Source organism: Haliaeetus albicilla, chromosome 14 (genome assembly GCF_947461875.1).
Source record: "Haliaeetus albicilla chromosome 14, bHalAlb1.1, whole genome shotgun sequence".
Lineage (NCBI taxonomy): Eukaryota > Metazoa > Chordata > Aves > Accipitriformes > Accipitridae > Haliaeetus > Haliaeetus albicilla.
In genome coordinates, this window is record NC_091496.1 from 16,933,701 (window position 1) to 16,950,998 (window position 17,298).

Consider the following 17,298-nt stretch of genomic DNA (forward strand, 5'->3'; position numbering starts at 1 on the left):
AAAAAAATTCTTTGCTCTCTATGGTGTGATTAAGAAACAGTTAGAAAGAAAAGACTGATTTGAAGAATGGCTGCTGTTACTAGTGTGCACAAGTTTTAATAATGTTTCAGTGAAAAACAGTGATGATCTGTCTTCCTTGGGTGACATTGTAATGTCAGAGGATACTGATAAATGAAAGCCTTTAAAATATATACGTAAGTAGATGAGAAATGCAGGAGGTAATCATCATCATCTTCAGATTTGAAGTTTTCAGTGATCCCATGCAAAAGGATCCATGTTTGAAAAACATGGTAATAATACCATATTTTTAACCATATTTTACCAATAATAACAAGCAGATTAGTTAAATTGAGGAACAATGGATGCTTTTAGACTCTTTAAAAAATGGACATGTTAGCTTCTAACAACATCAACAAGAAAAATGTATAATTGCCTGTTGATGACTTACTGTTCTGTTGTCGTCATTCATATTTTTTAAATACATTTAGATATTGGTGTTTTTATTAAGTACCCAGTTAAATGTCTGGTAGTTTATCTCTGCTACCTGAAATCTGGAGTACTGGAATTACTTTGGTAAGACTGAGAAAGTATACATTTATCAGTTAGTCATAATACTTTTAGCAGTGTATAGTGTACTATTTAGTTTAAAATCATGAAGGAAATATATGAAGACTAGGATAAAAATATGCATAATACGTAAGCTGAATGTAGTAGATAGGTGGGTAGATGTGCTAAGGTTCAATTCAGCTTTACATAGACTGAAAAAAACAAGAGATGCAAAATGTACTTGTCTGGGTATTTCAAAGGCAAAAGGTCAAAAATCTGGTTTGAATGCCCTGTAACCCCTAAACATTTGTTTTATTTTATTAAGTTGAGATTGGTATGATCATATCTTATTATCTTACATAAGTTAAGGTATTTTATCTTATTGATTAAAATAAAAAGATGTTTAGTATTGCATTCTTTTAACCGTGAACTAAAGTTTCCATCAGCAGAAGCCAAATCCTTTGTTGAAACATATTGCTGCTTGTAGGGAAATTCAGTAACACTTTGCTCAAATTGATAATTTTCCTATGAGTGTGTCTTTGAAACAACCTTTAATTTGGAATTTAAGTAGTTACTTTTCTACCTCAGTTTTTATTTTCAGCTTCCATTTACGTGATTACTGTCCATTCATGTACCTTTTATGTTACTTTAGTACATGATTTTGCCATGCCATAACTCTTATTGTATTACTTTATCAAGCTAATTATTCAGTGAAGTGTGTACACTACAATTATTTTAATTAGTTACCGTGAAAGCCTAGTCTTCTGAGGAAGCATACCTTGAACTTGTAATTTACTAGCTAATGCCAGGGGATAAATAAACCAACTCTTGAATCAACTGACTGAATCTCAGTAGTCAATATGAAGAAGCAGGAGAGTAAGAAGTGCTTATATTCACTAAGCTAAGCAGAATGCTTTCACAGTAATAAACTTAAAGCTCTGTCTTTATAATCTGTGTATTAAAAAGTTGAAAGCTAATTGACTTGTGATTATTTTTTTTTCCTAAGAAAGTGGTATTTTTTTAATAATTTTTTGGGAAAAGGCCATTTTTAGTGTTTCCTACTGGATCTTAGCTGCTTTATTTATCTGTGATACTCTTCCAGTACTTGATGTCATGTTCCTTCACACTGAAGGAAAAAGGGTTCTCCTACATTGCTAACACTCTCCTTGTGAAGTACTTGATGCATGTTGGTTAATCTTTCAATTAAATGCAATAAAAATGCAGCAATTTCATAATAAGTACATTCTAATCAAATAGAATTTTTAACTTGTATATGGGTTCATGTGCATAATGCATACGCAAAATAGTGCTCATGAGGCTAGTCTCTGGACGCTGCACTATTTATCATATTAAAGAAAAAAGGTTTTCCTAATAATTTAAAAAAGATACTGTGGTAGAGGCGTATTGAAATAACTCCAGCATTCCAAAAGAGAATTAAAAAGTATAATAGCATGCCTCAAATTACTGCATAACTACTGTTTTCTCATGTTGATTCTACTTTGAATGCTTTCAACATAATGTGCTCAGTGAATGCCTTATGAGTAAAAGGCTCCATGGAACTTCATAATCCTGCCTACAACAATCATGTTTCAAATTAAGAAATACTCATTAGCTGTCAGATTAATTCAAATTAGTATCTGCTGATAGTCCAGAAAAAGCATCCAAAGTTTGGGGTTTTTTTATTTGAAAATGTTTCTTTCTAAAGGTAATGATTAGCTTCCTAAGCTCAGCGTGGTAATACATAAAAACACAAACCTCAGAAGTCTCTTTCAGATAATTATAGTTTCACAAATCAAATTTTGGTGCTCTGGGTTCTGTGATAGATGTGAAAGGTGGGAATAATGTCATTAGTAAGAATATATCACAGTAAACATTCATTCTGGTTTTGGAGAGAGTAAATCTTCAGTTAGTGTATGCTTCTGATTAAGCTCTGTCCACTTCATTGTGAAAAGGCCAGGATTTACTTAATTTTTCTCACACTATATAATCGTACAGTATGTTTGCAGCCATGACAGGGATGGGATTTCAGTACTACAGTAGTAATTAGTAGCTCTAATATTTTTGTTCTCTTCTTTCTTTCTCTTAATATGAGCTCTCAAGTAGCATGTACACACAGTTATTTTCTGCATAAAAGCTGTAAGACAGAGATATCCTAAACCCCAACATTCTCTAACCTTGATTTTTTTAAATGAAAGATTTTTTTAAATTACGATAGAGAACCTGTCCTCTAAACTGTGTCCTTTAAGATAAAGTAGCAGTGTAGAGAGGGTAAAATATCAGTATGTGAAGATTTGAACGGCCTTTTAATATCTTGCATGTCATGCATAATAGGTAAAACTCAAGATCTGTGATCAATCCTTTTAATATGAAATAAATTTCAGGAGAGAGGAGCTTTATTCAAGGAAGAATTGCTCTTATTGAAGTTACATGTCTGAAGATCCTTCTCAAGAATTTATCTTGATAATCTTAAGAATTTATCTTAATAATTCAGGTTTTCTCACTGAGATGATTAGGCTATTTGAACACAGATTTGTAAGACAATGCAAAACTCAAGTCCCACTAAACCTTATGTAAATCTTAACTTAAATCACTGGTGTGTCCTGTCTATCTTAATAATAACAGGTGTTGAAACCTGGAAGTAAGATAATGGTTTTCTATGGAAAAAAACTCTTGTGATACTGCCTTTTTTACTAAATTAAATATGGTTTCTTTTCAAAGGTCAAATACTTGGTGGGATAAAGTAGGTTTGGAGCTGTTCTTGACATCATTCCACAGAACAAATTTCACTTTAATCAGTTTTCATTCTAAGGTAACTTAACCCCAAACTGAAATTCCACAAGAGGAATAAAATGTAACAAATGGTGTGGTCAGAGCCCTTAAATCTGAGTTGAAAAGAGAAACTTGTAGACAAAACAACTCCTTCTTTGCCTGTTTCGAAATATCATAAAAAATGTGAAAAACTTCTAGACATGAATTCGTTGCTGTATGTAAGACCAGCTGTTGATCAACCTTATCCCCTTCCTAGTCCCCTCCTAGTAAAGAAAATTATTCAACATGTATTCAACCATATCTCAAAGGAAGACTGGGGAGCAGCTTCTGTGGGAGCAAATTACAAAGTAATTGCTTGGATTCCTGTCCCCCCCCTATTAATACCACAGACCTGATGACTTCACTTCATGTGAAACTGTTCTGAAGAATGAAAGTAAGCAAGTTGCTGCTTAAAATACAGGGAGTCTGGAGGTATTATTTTTCTATCTCATGTTCAGTTCATTTTAGGCCGGACAGGATTCATTATTACTGATTGTTGAATTTACTTATATATACACTCTTTCTGTAGTAAGGGGAGATAAATAAAACTATATACTATCTCCATCCTGATACATGTTTCCTGTTTCATTAATGATGGTGATGATAATATGCTCTGTAGTATTTGCATTTTCAGAAATCCACTCTTCAAGTAAGTAAAATAAGATTGATCCTTTACACGGGAAATTTTTGTTTTCTACATCTTGTCTGTTTCCCAGTCATCCCTGAAGCAAGAATACTTAGAGCTGTCCTCAGAGGTTCACTTTATTCTTAAGGAAACAGTTCACCCCCACATTCATCTTCCATTTGCAGCTTTTACATGTGTATAGAGTCATAGTTTGGGTTGGAAGGGACCTTAAAGATCATCTAGTTCCAACCCCCCTGCCATGGGCAGGGACACCTTCCACTAGACCAGGTTGCTCAAAGCCCCATCCAACCTGGCCTTGAACACTTCCAGGGACGGGGCATCCACAGCTTCTCTGGGCAACCTGTGCCAGTGCCTCACCAGCCTCACAGTAAAGAGCTTCTTCCTTACATCTAATCTAAATCTACCCTCTTACAATTTAAAACCATTTCCCCTTGTCCTGTCACTACAGACCCTACTAAAAAGTCTTGTCTCTGTCTTTCTTATAAGCTCCTTTTATATATTGAAAGGCCACAATAAGGTCTCCCCAGAACCTTCTCTTCTCCAGGCTGAACAACCCCAAATCTCTGAGCCTTTCTTTGTAAGAGAGGTATAGTCTCATAGATGTGAAGTAATGCATAGGAGGGACATGAGCTTGCTTATTGGATCACACTTTTAGCTAAACTGTGTCAGTATCCTGTCTCAGTATCCTGATTCACACAGTAGCCAGCTGCAGATTCATCAGAGGGATACTCAAGAAACTGTATGAAACCATTATATTCTTAAGCTTTTTCATGAGGTGCTTCTCTGCAAATTTGCCACCTAGTTATTGTTTTATGCTGTGAAAAAATGTTTTAGATCCATGTATTATTTTGTGTGTATAATAATCTACTAGTTTGGCTTTCAAATCTGATTTAAATAAAATAAATTCTAATTAGTTCTCCTATTGAAAAAGTGTTTGCACTGAGTACTTGTGTGTTGGCAGACTTTAATGTTTTATTACCCAGCCTGCCACCAGCTCCTGACTCACTAAGAGGAGGGTGAGTGTTCCCACAGTGTCCAGGGCAATCTGACAGTTTGGGAAAAACTGGTACCCAGAGTCTGCCTCTCATGTTCCCCCCATACCCCACAATCTGCTTGTCCCATTTCATTCTAGGAAGCCAGACTCATGGTTGTGTTGTATAATCTGATGGTTCTCTAGTGTAGTCTGATGAAAGAACTAAACAACTATCCTGTTGGCTTTATAGGAATTAAAAAAAAATTATGCTGCACTTTTCTGTCCTCTTTGGTCAGTTAGCCAAGCAGCCTCCTCCTCTCTTGAGAGCTAGGGGGGAGTTTAAGAACAGAAAAGTGCAGTCTTTAAAGAACTACGAATTCTTTCATCTCCAGCCACAGACAGGGCCTTCATAAAGGGTGGATCTCACGCAGTTTTCATTTTTCACCACTGCAAAATGTTTAGAAGAGGTTAATACTGTCTACCATATTGATGTTTTATAGTGTTCTGGAGTAGTTATTTTTGTTTAAGAGCCAAAATGTATGGACTAGAATTCCTTTCTGCTTTAAATGTGCTTTACTTTGTATTGTGAACATTGCTTTTAATCTGTATTTTGTTGCTTAATAATTTTATTTTATAAAGGCCCTCTCAAGCTCTGCACACTTCTCAAATGTGGTTATATTACTTTTTTTCCTGTAAGAAGTTATTACCCCACAGTAGATATCCCTTTTCCAGATAATAGCATATACAAAAGAAACCTTCACAATAAGTTCCAGTTTGTTAATGTTCTTAAAAACTTTGATAATACTTTAAGGTTTGAAGAATCATTTGTAAAAAAACACAGAAAATTCAGAGCATCAGCAAGTAAAAATATATTTGTTAAACTTCCAATGTGTTTAATTGTTTCCTTAGCTTCTGCTGTATTTTACTATAATTTATGAAGATATGTTGGGTAATGTGAGTGCCTTGCTATTTCCTGCCCCATGAGAAATGACTGGAAAATTCTGCCTTCTGGATTTAGCACAATTGATGCACCCATATGCTATTAAAATACGAGTATTAAAGGCAACCCTGGTACATTTTAATATATGTTTTAATAGGGTTGTGTTTTTTTATTTTTATAGGACAATTAAAGTAGAAGTGTATGATTGGGATAGAGATGGAAGGTAAGACATTAATTCTATTGTTAAACTCTAGGGTTATCCATGCATATTTATACACGTTTTCAAATGTACAAATATATAGTGGCCAGAACAGGACTAGAGAATTGTATTTATCAATATTTAGAGGTACGGGTACTGGAAGAAAGTTTTGCTGTGCTACAGTTCTCTTTTGTTTTGCAATTGTGGTAAATGATGAGGTATTAGCCTATTTCAAACATTATGTTTGTATATTCATACATGGAACAAGCAAGATTGAATGCTTTGTGATCTGTAAGATCAGTTTTGTGAATGTCATTATGTTGTCAGTTAATGTACATGTATGAAGAGAGGCATAATCCATTTTATAATCTACTTTGTTTTGCTTAAAACACTGCTTCATAAACCGTTGCTTTTCAAGTATGATAAAATGCATGAGCCTGCAATTGCTACTTCATGATTGCCAAGGTATTGCAATGTAGAAACTACCTATTAATTATCATAATTTCAGATTGGGCTTGAGTATTCATTTCCATGCCTATCTTCTTCCAAATGTTGTTGTAAACACTAGAGTTGGAAGACCTGGGTTTTAAATAACTCCATTGCTAGAAAGAGGATGGTGGAATATGTGTGGAATTTCTGTTGCTAAATTCAGGAGGGGCAATCTGTTATTATTCAAGCTTGCTGTCTGTACTGAGTGTACCTTTTTTCTGAAGAAATTAGCCTTTCAAATTGCCTTTATTTTGACAAACAAGATTGAATTGTTTTCTATCAGACTGGATTGATACCTCTTGTTCTTTTAGAACTGTTTGAGCTTGTATCTTAATACTTTGGTTAGAAACTGTACTCATAAATCATGGTACTAGAATTGTATGTAATACAAGAATATATTGATTTCTATTTATCTTTAAGTTGGTCTGTCTTAATTATTTCCTATTAATCTTAATTTATATTTTTAAATATATGGATATGCACTTACATTGGATTTTTAAGAGTATATTATTTATTATACAGTAATGTCTTTAATATTGCTGATGCAATTTGCTCCTAGTATTATAGCTAATGATATTGTGCTTCTGTGGCCGAACAGATCTTTTAATCATAACAGGCAAATTTATCCTGTGCTGCCATTCATTTCCTTGCTGACAAGGTTCAAAATCAGTTTCAGCTTTCTCAGCTTATACTTTTTTTGCCTTTTGCTTTCTACCTTTTTTGAATTTAGAAGCAGACAGAACACTGACATCTTACATGTTAAATTCCTCAGAAAGATGAGACAGCACTCATCTCATGTAACTTCAGACAATGTAAAAATCAGACAACTAGATTGAACTAATCATTTAAGCTACTTCAGTAGCTTACAGGGGAAAATGGTCTGATTGAATCCATCCTAACTGGAATAAATTGCCAGTTGGTGGTGCCTATGACTTACTAGTGATTGTAGCAAGAGCCAAAGTGCCTAATTTGCCTTTGACATTGCCAAATATATCTGAAGTGAATCCCATTCAAGAATTAGTCTAAATTTTTTGTACAATGCTGCTGTCACTCAGTTTATATTAATTTCAATTTTTGATGGACCCTTTGTTTATAAGCAGTTGTTACACTAGCTGATCACCTGACTATGCTGAACCTGCTCCAGAGATGTGCAGACTGGGCAGGAACAACCTTTGAAAGATCATCAGAGAGCCTGCTAGATAGCAAAGCAAGTTACACTGAATATTGCAGGTTATTCTGCAATCAGTAAGGCAACATTACTCTGCATATACTTGATTTCTGAATCTTGATTTGACTCTGACTTCTTGAGTCTTGACTTAGAGGGTTTTTTTTCCTTTTTCCTCATTCTGTGTTATCTGTGCTTTGAAAAAACAGCCCCAGGGTGCTTTGGGTTGAGTTTCTTACTGTCACGTTTGTGAACTACATTGTTAAGAGTAATTGTATATTCTTAGCTCTCATTTATTTTCAAACATCACTTAAAATTTCTTGACTAAAAGTAATACAGGACCACCATTAATTATTAAATATTTCTTTGTCTCAAACCAGGTTTTGCACAAAAATTGTCAAAATGTGAACCACTTGTTCTAACCGATGCCTTTTATTGCTTCTAAGAGTTGTGCCAAACCCCAAAATATTTGATGCTGTAAGAAGTCACAAAAGTTGGTTTTGTTGCTTTGGACAAACCTACTTCTGTGAAACAGTGACTTCTTTTTTTTTTTGTTGAGTGTCCTTATCAATGAAGTACTAGCAGACAGGTCTTACAGAAGAAAAAATAAGATGATGTGCAACTTCACATCAGCAATACTCTGATGTTTTTATTTCTCTCTGAAGGCTTTTTCACTAATTTCAGAGAAATTGTTACTTAGCATATATGGTGCAAAAGCCATTTCACAGTATTGATGTTTATGATCTGTTACACAGATACGGTTTTCTTCTTAATTTTAAAACTGAAAATATTATCATGCTAACCTGGGGCCACCGAAACATTCATCTGAGAATCTAAACACTGCAGGAGAGATTGTAAATATTGGATTCTAGGCTCTCTCACCTTATTTCTTGTCCTCCATCTTCATCTTCCTACTCCAGCTAGATAGCTGATTTATAAATTATTGCACTTTTCCCCTTACTCATTGACATATTTCTGGTGATGATTTTCCTTTCCTCCATGTTTTTTTTTCCCTTTAGATCATTAAAAAAATCAAAGTTAATACAATTCTGAAAGTGATTTTCAGCACCTCAAAGCATAATGCCAAAGTGGAAGATTTAGGGAGATGGAGTTCAAGCGATTATTTTATGTGCTAAGAGTCTCTGATTCAGTGTCCTGATATGCCACTCATGGACAAAAGTCTTTAAGTCTAGGAGTATTTGGTGTTAGGAAGCCAAAGAGAATAACTTCTTTGGATTCTCAATCCAGAGACTAATAAGGAGATCCATTTGGTGAAGTGTGATCACGAATAGTGGGAGGGATTGGTGCCTTGTTTTTCTTAATGAGTTATACTTCTGGCAAAAGCAAATGTTGTCTGACAGGCACTCATCTTTCAGAGCCAGCCTAGTGGAGGGGCGTACATCCATCTGAATATTGAGTGTTAAGATCCAAGCTGATGATCTTTTAAGTGCAGAGAATTCTGAGGCTGCTTAAATGAGCCCATACCTTTTTAGATTAGTCAGAGGAATTATATATTCTAGCTCAGTTCTTGTCAGTCTGTGTATATGCCACAGTGTTTCTTAGAATGAAAGAAACAATTACTTTTAAGCAGAACAGATTTTTTTTTTTCCCCAGAGACAGCCCTGTCTGGAATTGCTTGTGTTTCCTCTGTTTGCTATGGCAGGTTTGTAGGTAGTCATTGAGCTATTGTTTGAATTTCTGCCTTTGAAATATACAAGTTGCCTTGAAAATTTAAGGTAAGAACTGTTATGAAGGGGGAAAGTTCCTCCTTAACCAAGGTACGTTTTTCTCCAGTGCCATGGTTACCCAAGGTTAAATACACCTTATGTGCTACAGCGCATATAGAACTCAAGTTCCATAGCCTGTATGGATGGCTTTCTCTGTTCCCCTGGTTAAATAGCCATTGCAGTCTGGAGAGCATTTAATAAAAGGAGATGATACCTCCAAAATAAGTTTCTTAAGAAAAGTCGTAGTCTGTCTGTCTCGGAAGAAATTTCCTGATCTCCAAACTGGAGGAAGAGTGTTTCATGAGAGGTGGTCTCTTCTGAATCTGAGTAATCAGGAATGTCTTCACCACATAGTATTTCTCAAGCTTTCTTACAGGATGCTTTGCTTATTTCATGTGCGTTAGCATGATAGCTGAACCTTTTAATTGTTTGGTTTACATATTTTGTGAATTCATGCTCGTTTCAGGAAGTGAGATTTGTATTTGGGGGTTGTTTTTTTCATTTCATTATGAATAAATCAAGAAAGAAATTTCATATTGCTATGGATAGTTTCCATTTTTCCTCTTCTTGCAATAGAGTTATTTAAATTTGTTTTTCATATTTATAGCTTAATTAGAAGCATGCTGTATTTCTTAAAAACAAATTTTACAAGCAACAAAGTCATAAAACTTTGACTTTCTATTCTAATTTACCATTGGACAGAAGGTAAAAAAGTTAGTTTCATAGCTCATTAGATGTGGAGGCAGAGCGTAGAGGAAATACAATGCCTTGTTAGGGAACAACTGTGAAAACAGAGGGAGATGGGGCAGGGGGGAATGGAAGTTGGAGCAGCGGTGAGGAAAGTTCAGCTGGGAAGAGTGGAGAATGGGAACAGGTCTTGTGACTGCTGGGAGTTGTGTAGCCAGCTGTTAGGCATTCACCCCTGCGGTCGCTTCCATTCCAGGTACCCATCTGAGATACGAACCTGCAGTTGAGTCACTTCTGGCAGCCCTGTGGTTTCTGTGTCCCAGCTCCCTGACCCCAGCCACCTTTCTCAGTGATGCTTATCCACTACGCTCCCTCTGGCCACCTTGCTCACAGTGGCTCCTTGGCAGCGTGCCATCCCCTGGTTAAGAGTTGACAAAGCAGTTTTCAAAATGTGGGTAACAGCACAGGAGTGTTGAATGTATTCTTGGAGCAGGAATAGAATTTAGAAAGGAGAAGCTTGATAACCGCTGCTTTAGTGTTAGGTTAAGATCTACTTTCCAATGGTGTCTAATACTGTGAGCTGAGCAGCCTCAGTGGATTGCTTTTCTCCTCCCAGATGGGAAGACACAGCAGCTTAAAAGACAGACACAGAACCTTAAAAGTATGGTTCAATATCACATTACACAAATTGGTAGGGCTGGTGTTTTCTGGTTTAAGTCACTCCTTTCACACTCTTAATACCTCCCTTTCTCTCGCGTAGTCTCGCACACAGTTCAGAGTCTGTGGTGCCAGTGGTCATCCAGTGAGAAAATGGTGATAGTCTGATAGCCCACTCTGGTTTTTCAGATTCTGTAAGCTTACAGTGGGGTCAGATCACTAATTTACAACCTAGTCCTCATTGTGCAGCTAAGTTAAGCAGAAGCCATCAGAAAGATTGAAGCTAATACTTTTCATCTCTGAATTTTTATTACTAATAGAGTGAACACACATCAGAGGGAGAAATAAAGATTTTTAAGCAAATTATATCTTTTGCCATTGCTCCTTTCTTAGGTGTCAGTTCATATTGACTGTGTTCTCTTTTTCATAAATAGATGTAATATATCTTTAAATTACTAAATGCTGTGCATTTGATTTGAAAACTTTTTTTTTATACAGCCATGATTTCATTGGAGAATTCACAACAAGTTACAGAGAGTTGTCGAGAGGACAATCTCAGTTCAACGTGTATGAGGTAAGTATTGTGAGTATTTACTCACTTTCAGGAAATAAATGAGAACACTTGCAATGTTTTCATGGCAAACTGGTCAAATCTGTACAGTGCTTGTCAAAATTAAACTTTGTAATTATTTCATATTCTTCCTTTTATAAAGAACAGAGAATCTGAAAGTGTTGCTTCATAAAAAGATTTAAAGCCAAGTAGGTATGTGTGCATGTGTATGCACACTGGGCTGTGATAGGACAAGAAGAGCACTTCAGGCAGCTGGGTTGGTATGACATAACTTGGAGCAAATACTGGGTTACCCCCATTTGTGTATGAACAATTTGTCATTTATTTCTCCTTTTGCCAATTGTTACATGTGTTGTATGCTATTTTCTCCTATCCAAAGAATATCTGGTGATTCCTACATCAGATGCAGAGTCACATGCCTTTGATCTTAAGTGCGGACTTCAGAATCTTTAGAGTTTTGATGCAGGGCTTACAAGTGACCGAGAATGTAGCTTACTGATTGGTAGGGTTTTTCATATGGTCAGTTATAATCTTTGCTTAAAAATTTGCATCTTACTTCCAGTTTAGGATTCATACATCTGAATCGTCAATTCAATTATAGAGTTTTATATTGTCAGATGATTTCTAACTGTGGCCAGACCTTATCATGTATTGTAGGTGAATGCAGACTACATTCACATTCCCACTTAGTCTTCTTTCTCTTTCTCTTTCTCTTTTCTCTACAGGGTCCTGTGGCCAAAATTGTGCAGGCTTGTTTATTTCAGATCTAATAAATCCCTGGTTTAAGACTTCTTTCTTAATTTAGTCTGAGATTATTGGGATTTGGAAAAACATAAACTTTTTTTTTCCCAACATCAAACTTTACTGAATCGTCAAAATATGCTGTAATTTGTTCTCAAAAGCAATCATTGAGTTTGTGCAAACAAAAATTGAGATTCACAAACTTGAAGTGTCGTAAAGGGACTAATTTTTGGCCTTTTTTTTTTCTTTTTTGGAAAGGTCCCTTTAAAAATTATCCCAGATTTGGGTGCAAAAAATTGACTGCAAAAAAAAAAAAAGTCTAAGCATTAAGACTCCTGCATTAAAACTTCATTTTAAAATTAATATCTGAGAAGAATCTCATTCTGGAATGACAAATGTATCATGAAATTTCAGAATGTGTTAAATAAAGAGAGGCAATAGGAGGAAAAGATTAAAAATGTATTTTGTCACTGAGAAGAAGTGTCAACTTACAGACTATTCCTAAGGAAATACGTTACATTCTGCAGTGTTAAACTGCAGCTTATATTTTTATAGATCCAAGAAATTTCATTTTCAGTTTTGAGTCCCCATTATTTTTATGCATAACTTAGATCACTTCAGCTTTATCTTCAGTAGGTGACAGTGTGTAGTACTGTAACTTCAAATACTGTGAATGTGCTCCCCAGCTAGAAGCAGTACAGGTGAGTTAGAGTTGTGCTGCATCTGAGCTACTAAGTTCTGCCTAGATTATCTTAGTCTAATGATCAGCTCTGGTGCTGATATAACATGGTTATTCTCTTTTTAGTACCAAAGGTAGGAGGTCTACCTACACAATGCTGTGTACACATACTGGCTTGTATGTCAAGTGTCTGCACTGTGTCAAGTAGGTCTGTGTAGGTCTGTGTCAAGTGTCTGCACTGTATTGCGTCATGTACTTGGAGTTGTCTTCTAGAATTGCTGTAAAAGGAATTGGTTTCTTTCCCGTGGTAAAACCATGTGGAGCGTTTCAAGCTCCACCTCTTTCTTTTTTTTTTTTTTTTTCTCTGTGTGTGTGTATTTCTGTGTGTACAAAAGCTGGGAAGTATTATCCCTAATTTAGGTGATACGGGTAATAGGCAACAAATCTAGTTGCCTGATAGCCCTGTGTTTCCTTTTACCATTCCTTTTTCACCCAGCAGTAGCCTAGTGCTTAGGTACACAGCAGTACCTAAGCATCTGATTCGCCATTCTGATGATAGGCATTCTTGATGCATTTGCACAAAACCCCACAGCTGTCTTGTGATACTGATGTGGTGGTGGTGTTTGGGAACAGGTGGTCTACTTAATTAGAGCAGTGTTACCATAAAGAGATACTCCCTGCAAGGGCTCAAGAGTGGCAATTTTCACATGGAAATAATGCGTGTGTTCCAGGGACCTGTAATTCCCGTGTGTGAAAATACATGCTATTGCACTTTCACATATGTAAGCATATATCCAGTCATTCGTGTTGAAGCTCTTTAGCACCCTCCATCTCACTCATGCTCATGGACAAAGTGTATGGGTTGTGCCAGATACTTCCAGTTTCTCTACAGTAAAGTGCTGGATCTGTAGGTTTTGCTCTGTAGGTCTTTCATAGCCTCACTTACTGAGATTCACAAAGAGCCGCCTTTGTTTTATTTTTAACTTCACTATTTCGTTGTCTTTCTCAGTCAATTCTGTTCTCATTTTTCCTGTCTTTCATTTCTGGATATGAGCATTCATACAGCACAAGAAAACTACTGTTCAGGCAAGGTACAGTCTGTGCTGTATTTGTTGTCCTAAGGTGTTTGTTTACTGGGAACAGAGGAACCTTAGAAGAGTCCAAATATGAAGTTCATATTCAGTGCTTCAGATCATGGAGTCATGAACCCAAAGGACTGTGTGTTACAGGTAGACTTTTTTGGTGTGCTTTTTTTTTTTACAATTTCCAGTTATCTGTCTGATAACTCTTTTACAGATCCTTTATAAAAATAAACTGATTATAATATATGAGATCTTTTGTCCCTTTCAGAGTTTATAAATAGTATTAAACACAGGAATGGTCCAGTTTTGAGTTTAGTTGTGTTTTCCTTTCTTTCACATTGAAGAGGCTATAGTCTCCTCTCAAATGAGTTTACAAGATGTTTGTATCAGTTGCGTAATGAACATAAACCAGGAAAATACAGCATCTGCCAAAGTGTCTAAGGGAAAGATAAGGAAGGTGACTGTGCGTCCTACTAGAAATTGCTGTCATTTTGCCTTGGTTCTTGGAGCCTTGCTCTTCTGGGTTAGACCTTGACTCTTATCCTCATGCAATAGATTGCTGTCATCTCACCACAGTACAAATGCCCATTCCTAGGTCTGATTACCAGCAGGATTATTCTAGTTAAAAGCAGCCCTCTCCTGGAAAATGTCATTGTACACAGAGCCTTCCCACTCTCTAGAAGTTCTGGTAGCATAAAATGGGTCCTCTTACTGCATCAGCAGTTTCAACCCTTGTCTTATATAATGCAGACCAAGTATAGGAACTGAAGAAAAAATAAGGCACTTAACATTTTTTTTCCTCTGTTGTTTTGGAAGTCCCTAGAAGTATTTCTTCTATCTCATATTCTGGAGCTCCTTCCCAGCTCCTACCTGGGACATTGTGTGTGATATTTTTCTTGGTATTTCTTTAGTGACTCTATGCTTGATCTCCAGTGTTACCAGAAGCCAGGATTTTGATCTTATCCCTCCCTCCCCACCTTTCCCAGAGGAAAGTAATATCTGCAGCTCTCCAATATCAACAATGGTCATGCGTGCCATCCGAAAAAACAAGAATAGCTTTTTCCACCAAATCTCCCTTTAACGTAGTCTTGTCAGTATGAGCATCTCCTTTTTCAAATTAGCAGCTAATTTGCCTTCAAATTATACTGCAGGTAATACAGGCACTTCTGCTATGTGATGCCACCTGGTGACTTGTGGATTTATATCAGCTGTAGTTGCTTTTGGGATGGTTCCGTGACTAGCTGTCTTGAGGACTGCAGGTCTATTCACTCTTTGTCCATTCTAGTAGGAGAGTCTCTTCCTGAATTTAAACATAAAAATGTGTCCAGACTGGTGAAACTCCTGACCAGCCTGTCTGCAAGATCTTCATTGACGCAATCTTAATCCCATGATCAGAACTTCTTTTAGTTCTGCTTCTCCCAAGGGTGATTCAGATGTAAGACAAATCCAGCTAATTAGTCATGGTTATCCTGGTAGACAGTTTAATTTCAGGACCTCCTACGTCCCTCAGAATGAACTTAAGACCTTCTTCCATGTTTTAGGTATGATTTTTGAAGGATTTAGGTCAGTTTTTGTACTTGCACCATGAGTTCCAGCATCATGCAGTTTGCATGCACCATGTCTCTCAGAACTGAAATGCGGTTTTTCTTCCTCATGGAAAGATACTCTTGCTAATAATGAGAAGACAAGCCTATGTGGCTGTAGCCTGGGTTTTTTTCTGTATGGTGTGCAGATCTTTGTTATTCCTCAAGCTATCCTTTAATTGGTCTTGGACTACTGCCATTAAACTTCAGTATTTTGTAAAATTTTATATTCCTAATATAGGTGATCACAAATATGATGGTTTAGGCAAGCATTAATGCAAGGCAGGGAAGGAGGGTGCTCCACTTATGTGCTGCACTTTTATTTTGAAGATGAGCAAAGGTGCTGTTGTGCAAAGCAGGACAAAGATAACTGAAAGCCATGGAGTTTTTTTCTCATTTAGATCCAAGATCAACCCCAGAGTTACTGTAATTTACAGCAGTTTCCTATGGATAGTGTCACAGCACAGATTGCTGTGTGCAGTGAAAATGTCCTCTCCTGTTGTATCACTGACATGATTCCTACCCTATCAGGAATATTCTGTCATAACATCTTAAGTTGTTTTGCAGTTTCTTAAATATAGTATCAATATTTTACTCCCAGCAATAGCACACATTTCGTGAGCATCTGATCTTTGGTACTGCTTCTACTTGATCAGTCTGTGCAATATCAGAACTAAAGAGACTGGACAAATTATTTTTTAATTGTTTTGCATTTACAAGCTGACCCAAGGCAGGTAGAGAAATTTGTATTTGAGTGGGTGTCCCATTTTTTCAGATTTGAAACATTGCTATAGCAAGCTTTTTTCAACTGACCTTTTTTTAATAGGTAAGAGTTCATGTAGCTTCCTAGGTTACTGCAGGGGTGTAGGACTTTCAGAGGCTAAAAAATGTTGTTTTATTTATAAAGTTACCTGAAATTTGAGAAGAAAACACAGAAATATTATAATAATTATAGTACCTGGAATTATAGGAGAGAGACAAGCTGTGATTGAATTCATCTGTGATCCCAGGTAGATGCCTTGTTTCCCATGATATTTCTCTCCAATCTCTAGTGCATTTCCTAGCAACTCCTAAGAAGCCAGTTGTCAAATTACCTGAAGCAGAAGGTTCAGATGAATCTCCTTTTTGGCATTTAATGACTGCTGGCAAGAAATATGCTGCTAACTCAGGCCTGCCCACTGTATTCTGGAGAGCTGCGAATGAAGGGCCACAGGGCAGGCAGGCAGTCTGTTACCTCCTTCATCTTCCTCTTCTGGGCAATTGTCAGCAGGATCCACTTTCTGGCTAAGATTCTGGTTCAACAAGAATTACTGCATTGTTTATAAACCACCATTACACAGATTTAATCCATTGCTCACCAGTCAAGACACCGTTAATAGGAGGAACAGGGGTTATTTGGGGTTTTTTTAGGCGTTAAAGGGCTTATGTATGTGTCAGGCAGTAAAAGCTTTGAAGAATACTTGCCGGATAACTGGGACATACTGGAGGGAAAAAAAGAGTCACTCTTGTTTAGCCTGTTTGGGAAGACCTCAAATGATAGTTATCTCTTTCTGCCTTACATTTCACAGCTGTTCTGTGTTGTGCAAGGAATATGGTCTTTAAAAGTAATTTCATTTTGTTTGGGGGAGAGAATTTTTGGAAGCCATGTATTACTATTTTCCCCATTTTCAGGCAAAATTGTTTAAATATTTTATAGCAGTTAAGTGACTAAGATTTCAGTTGGGAATGTTTTCATTCCTTGTCATTCATAGAACATCTGTCAGTAGTTTACAGTAAAACTTGGCAGTAAGCCACAAGGATTTGAG

General features: G+C 36.5%; 1 protein-coding gene across 5 annotated transcripts in view; it reads left to right on the forward strand.

Moving 5' to 3' along the window:
* The window catches only part of CPNE8 (copine 8), a 103,926-nt gene that overhangs the window by 58,723 nt on the left and 27,905 nt on the right, over positions 1 to 17,298 (forward strand). For 4 of the 5 annotated variants that reach the window (XM_069801872.1, XM_069801874.1, XM_069801873.1 and 1 more), the window contains 2 exons: positions 6,095 to 6,136; positions 11,336 to 11,411. In XM_069801872.1, coding sequence (XP_069657973.1) covers positions 6,095 to 6,136; positions 11,336 to 11,411 — 118 coding nt within the window. Of the gene's footprint in view, positions 1 to 3,571; positions 4,030 to 6,094; positions 6,137 to 11,335; positions 11,412 to 17,298 lie in introns of those variants that run through there. The other variant, XM_069801876.1, reaches the window with a different exon arrangement.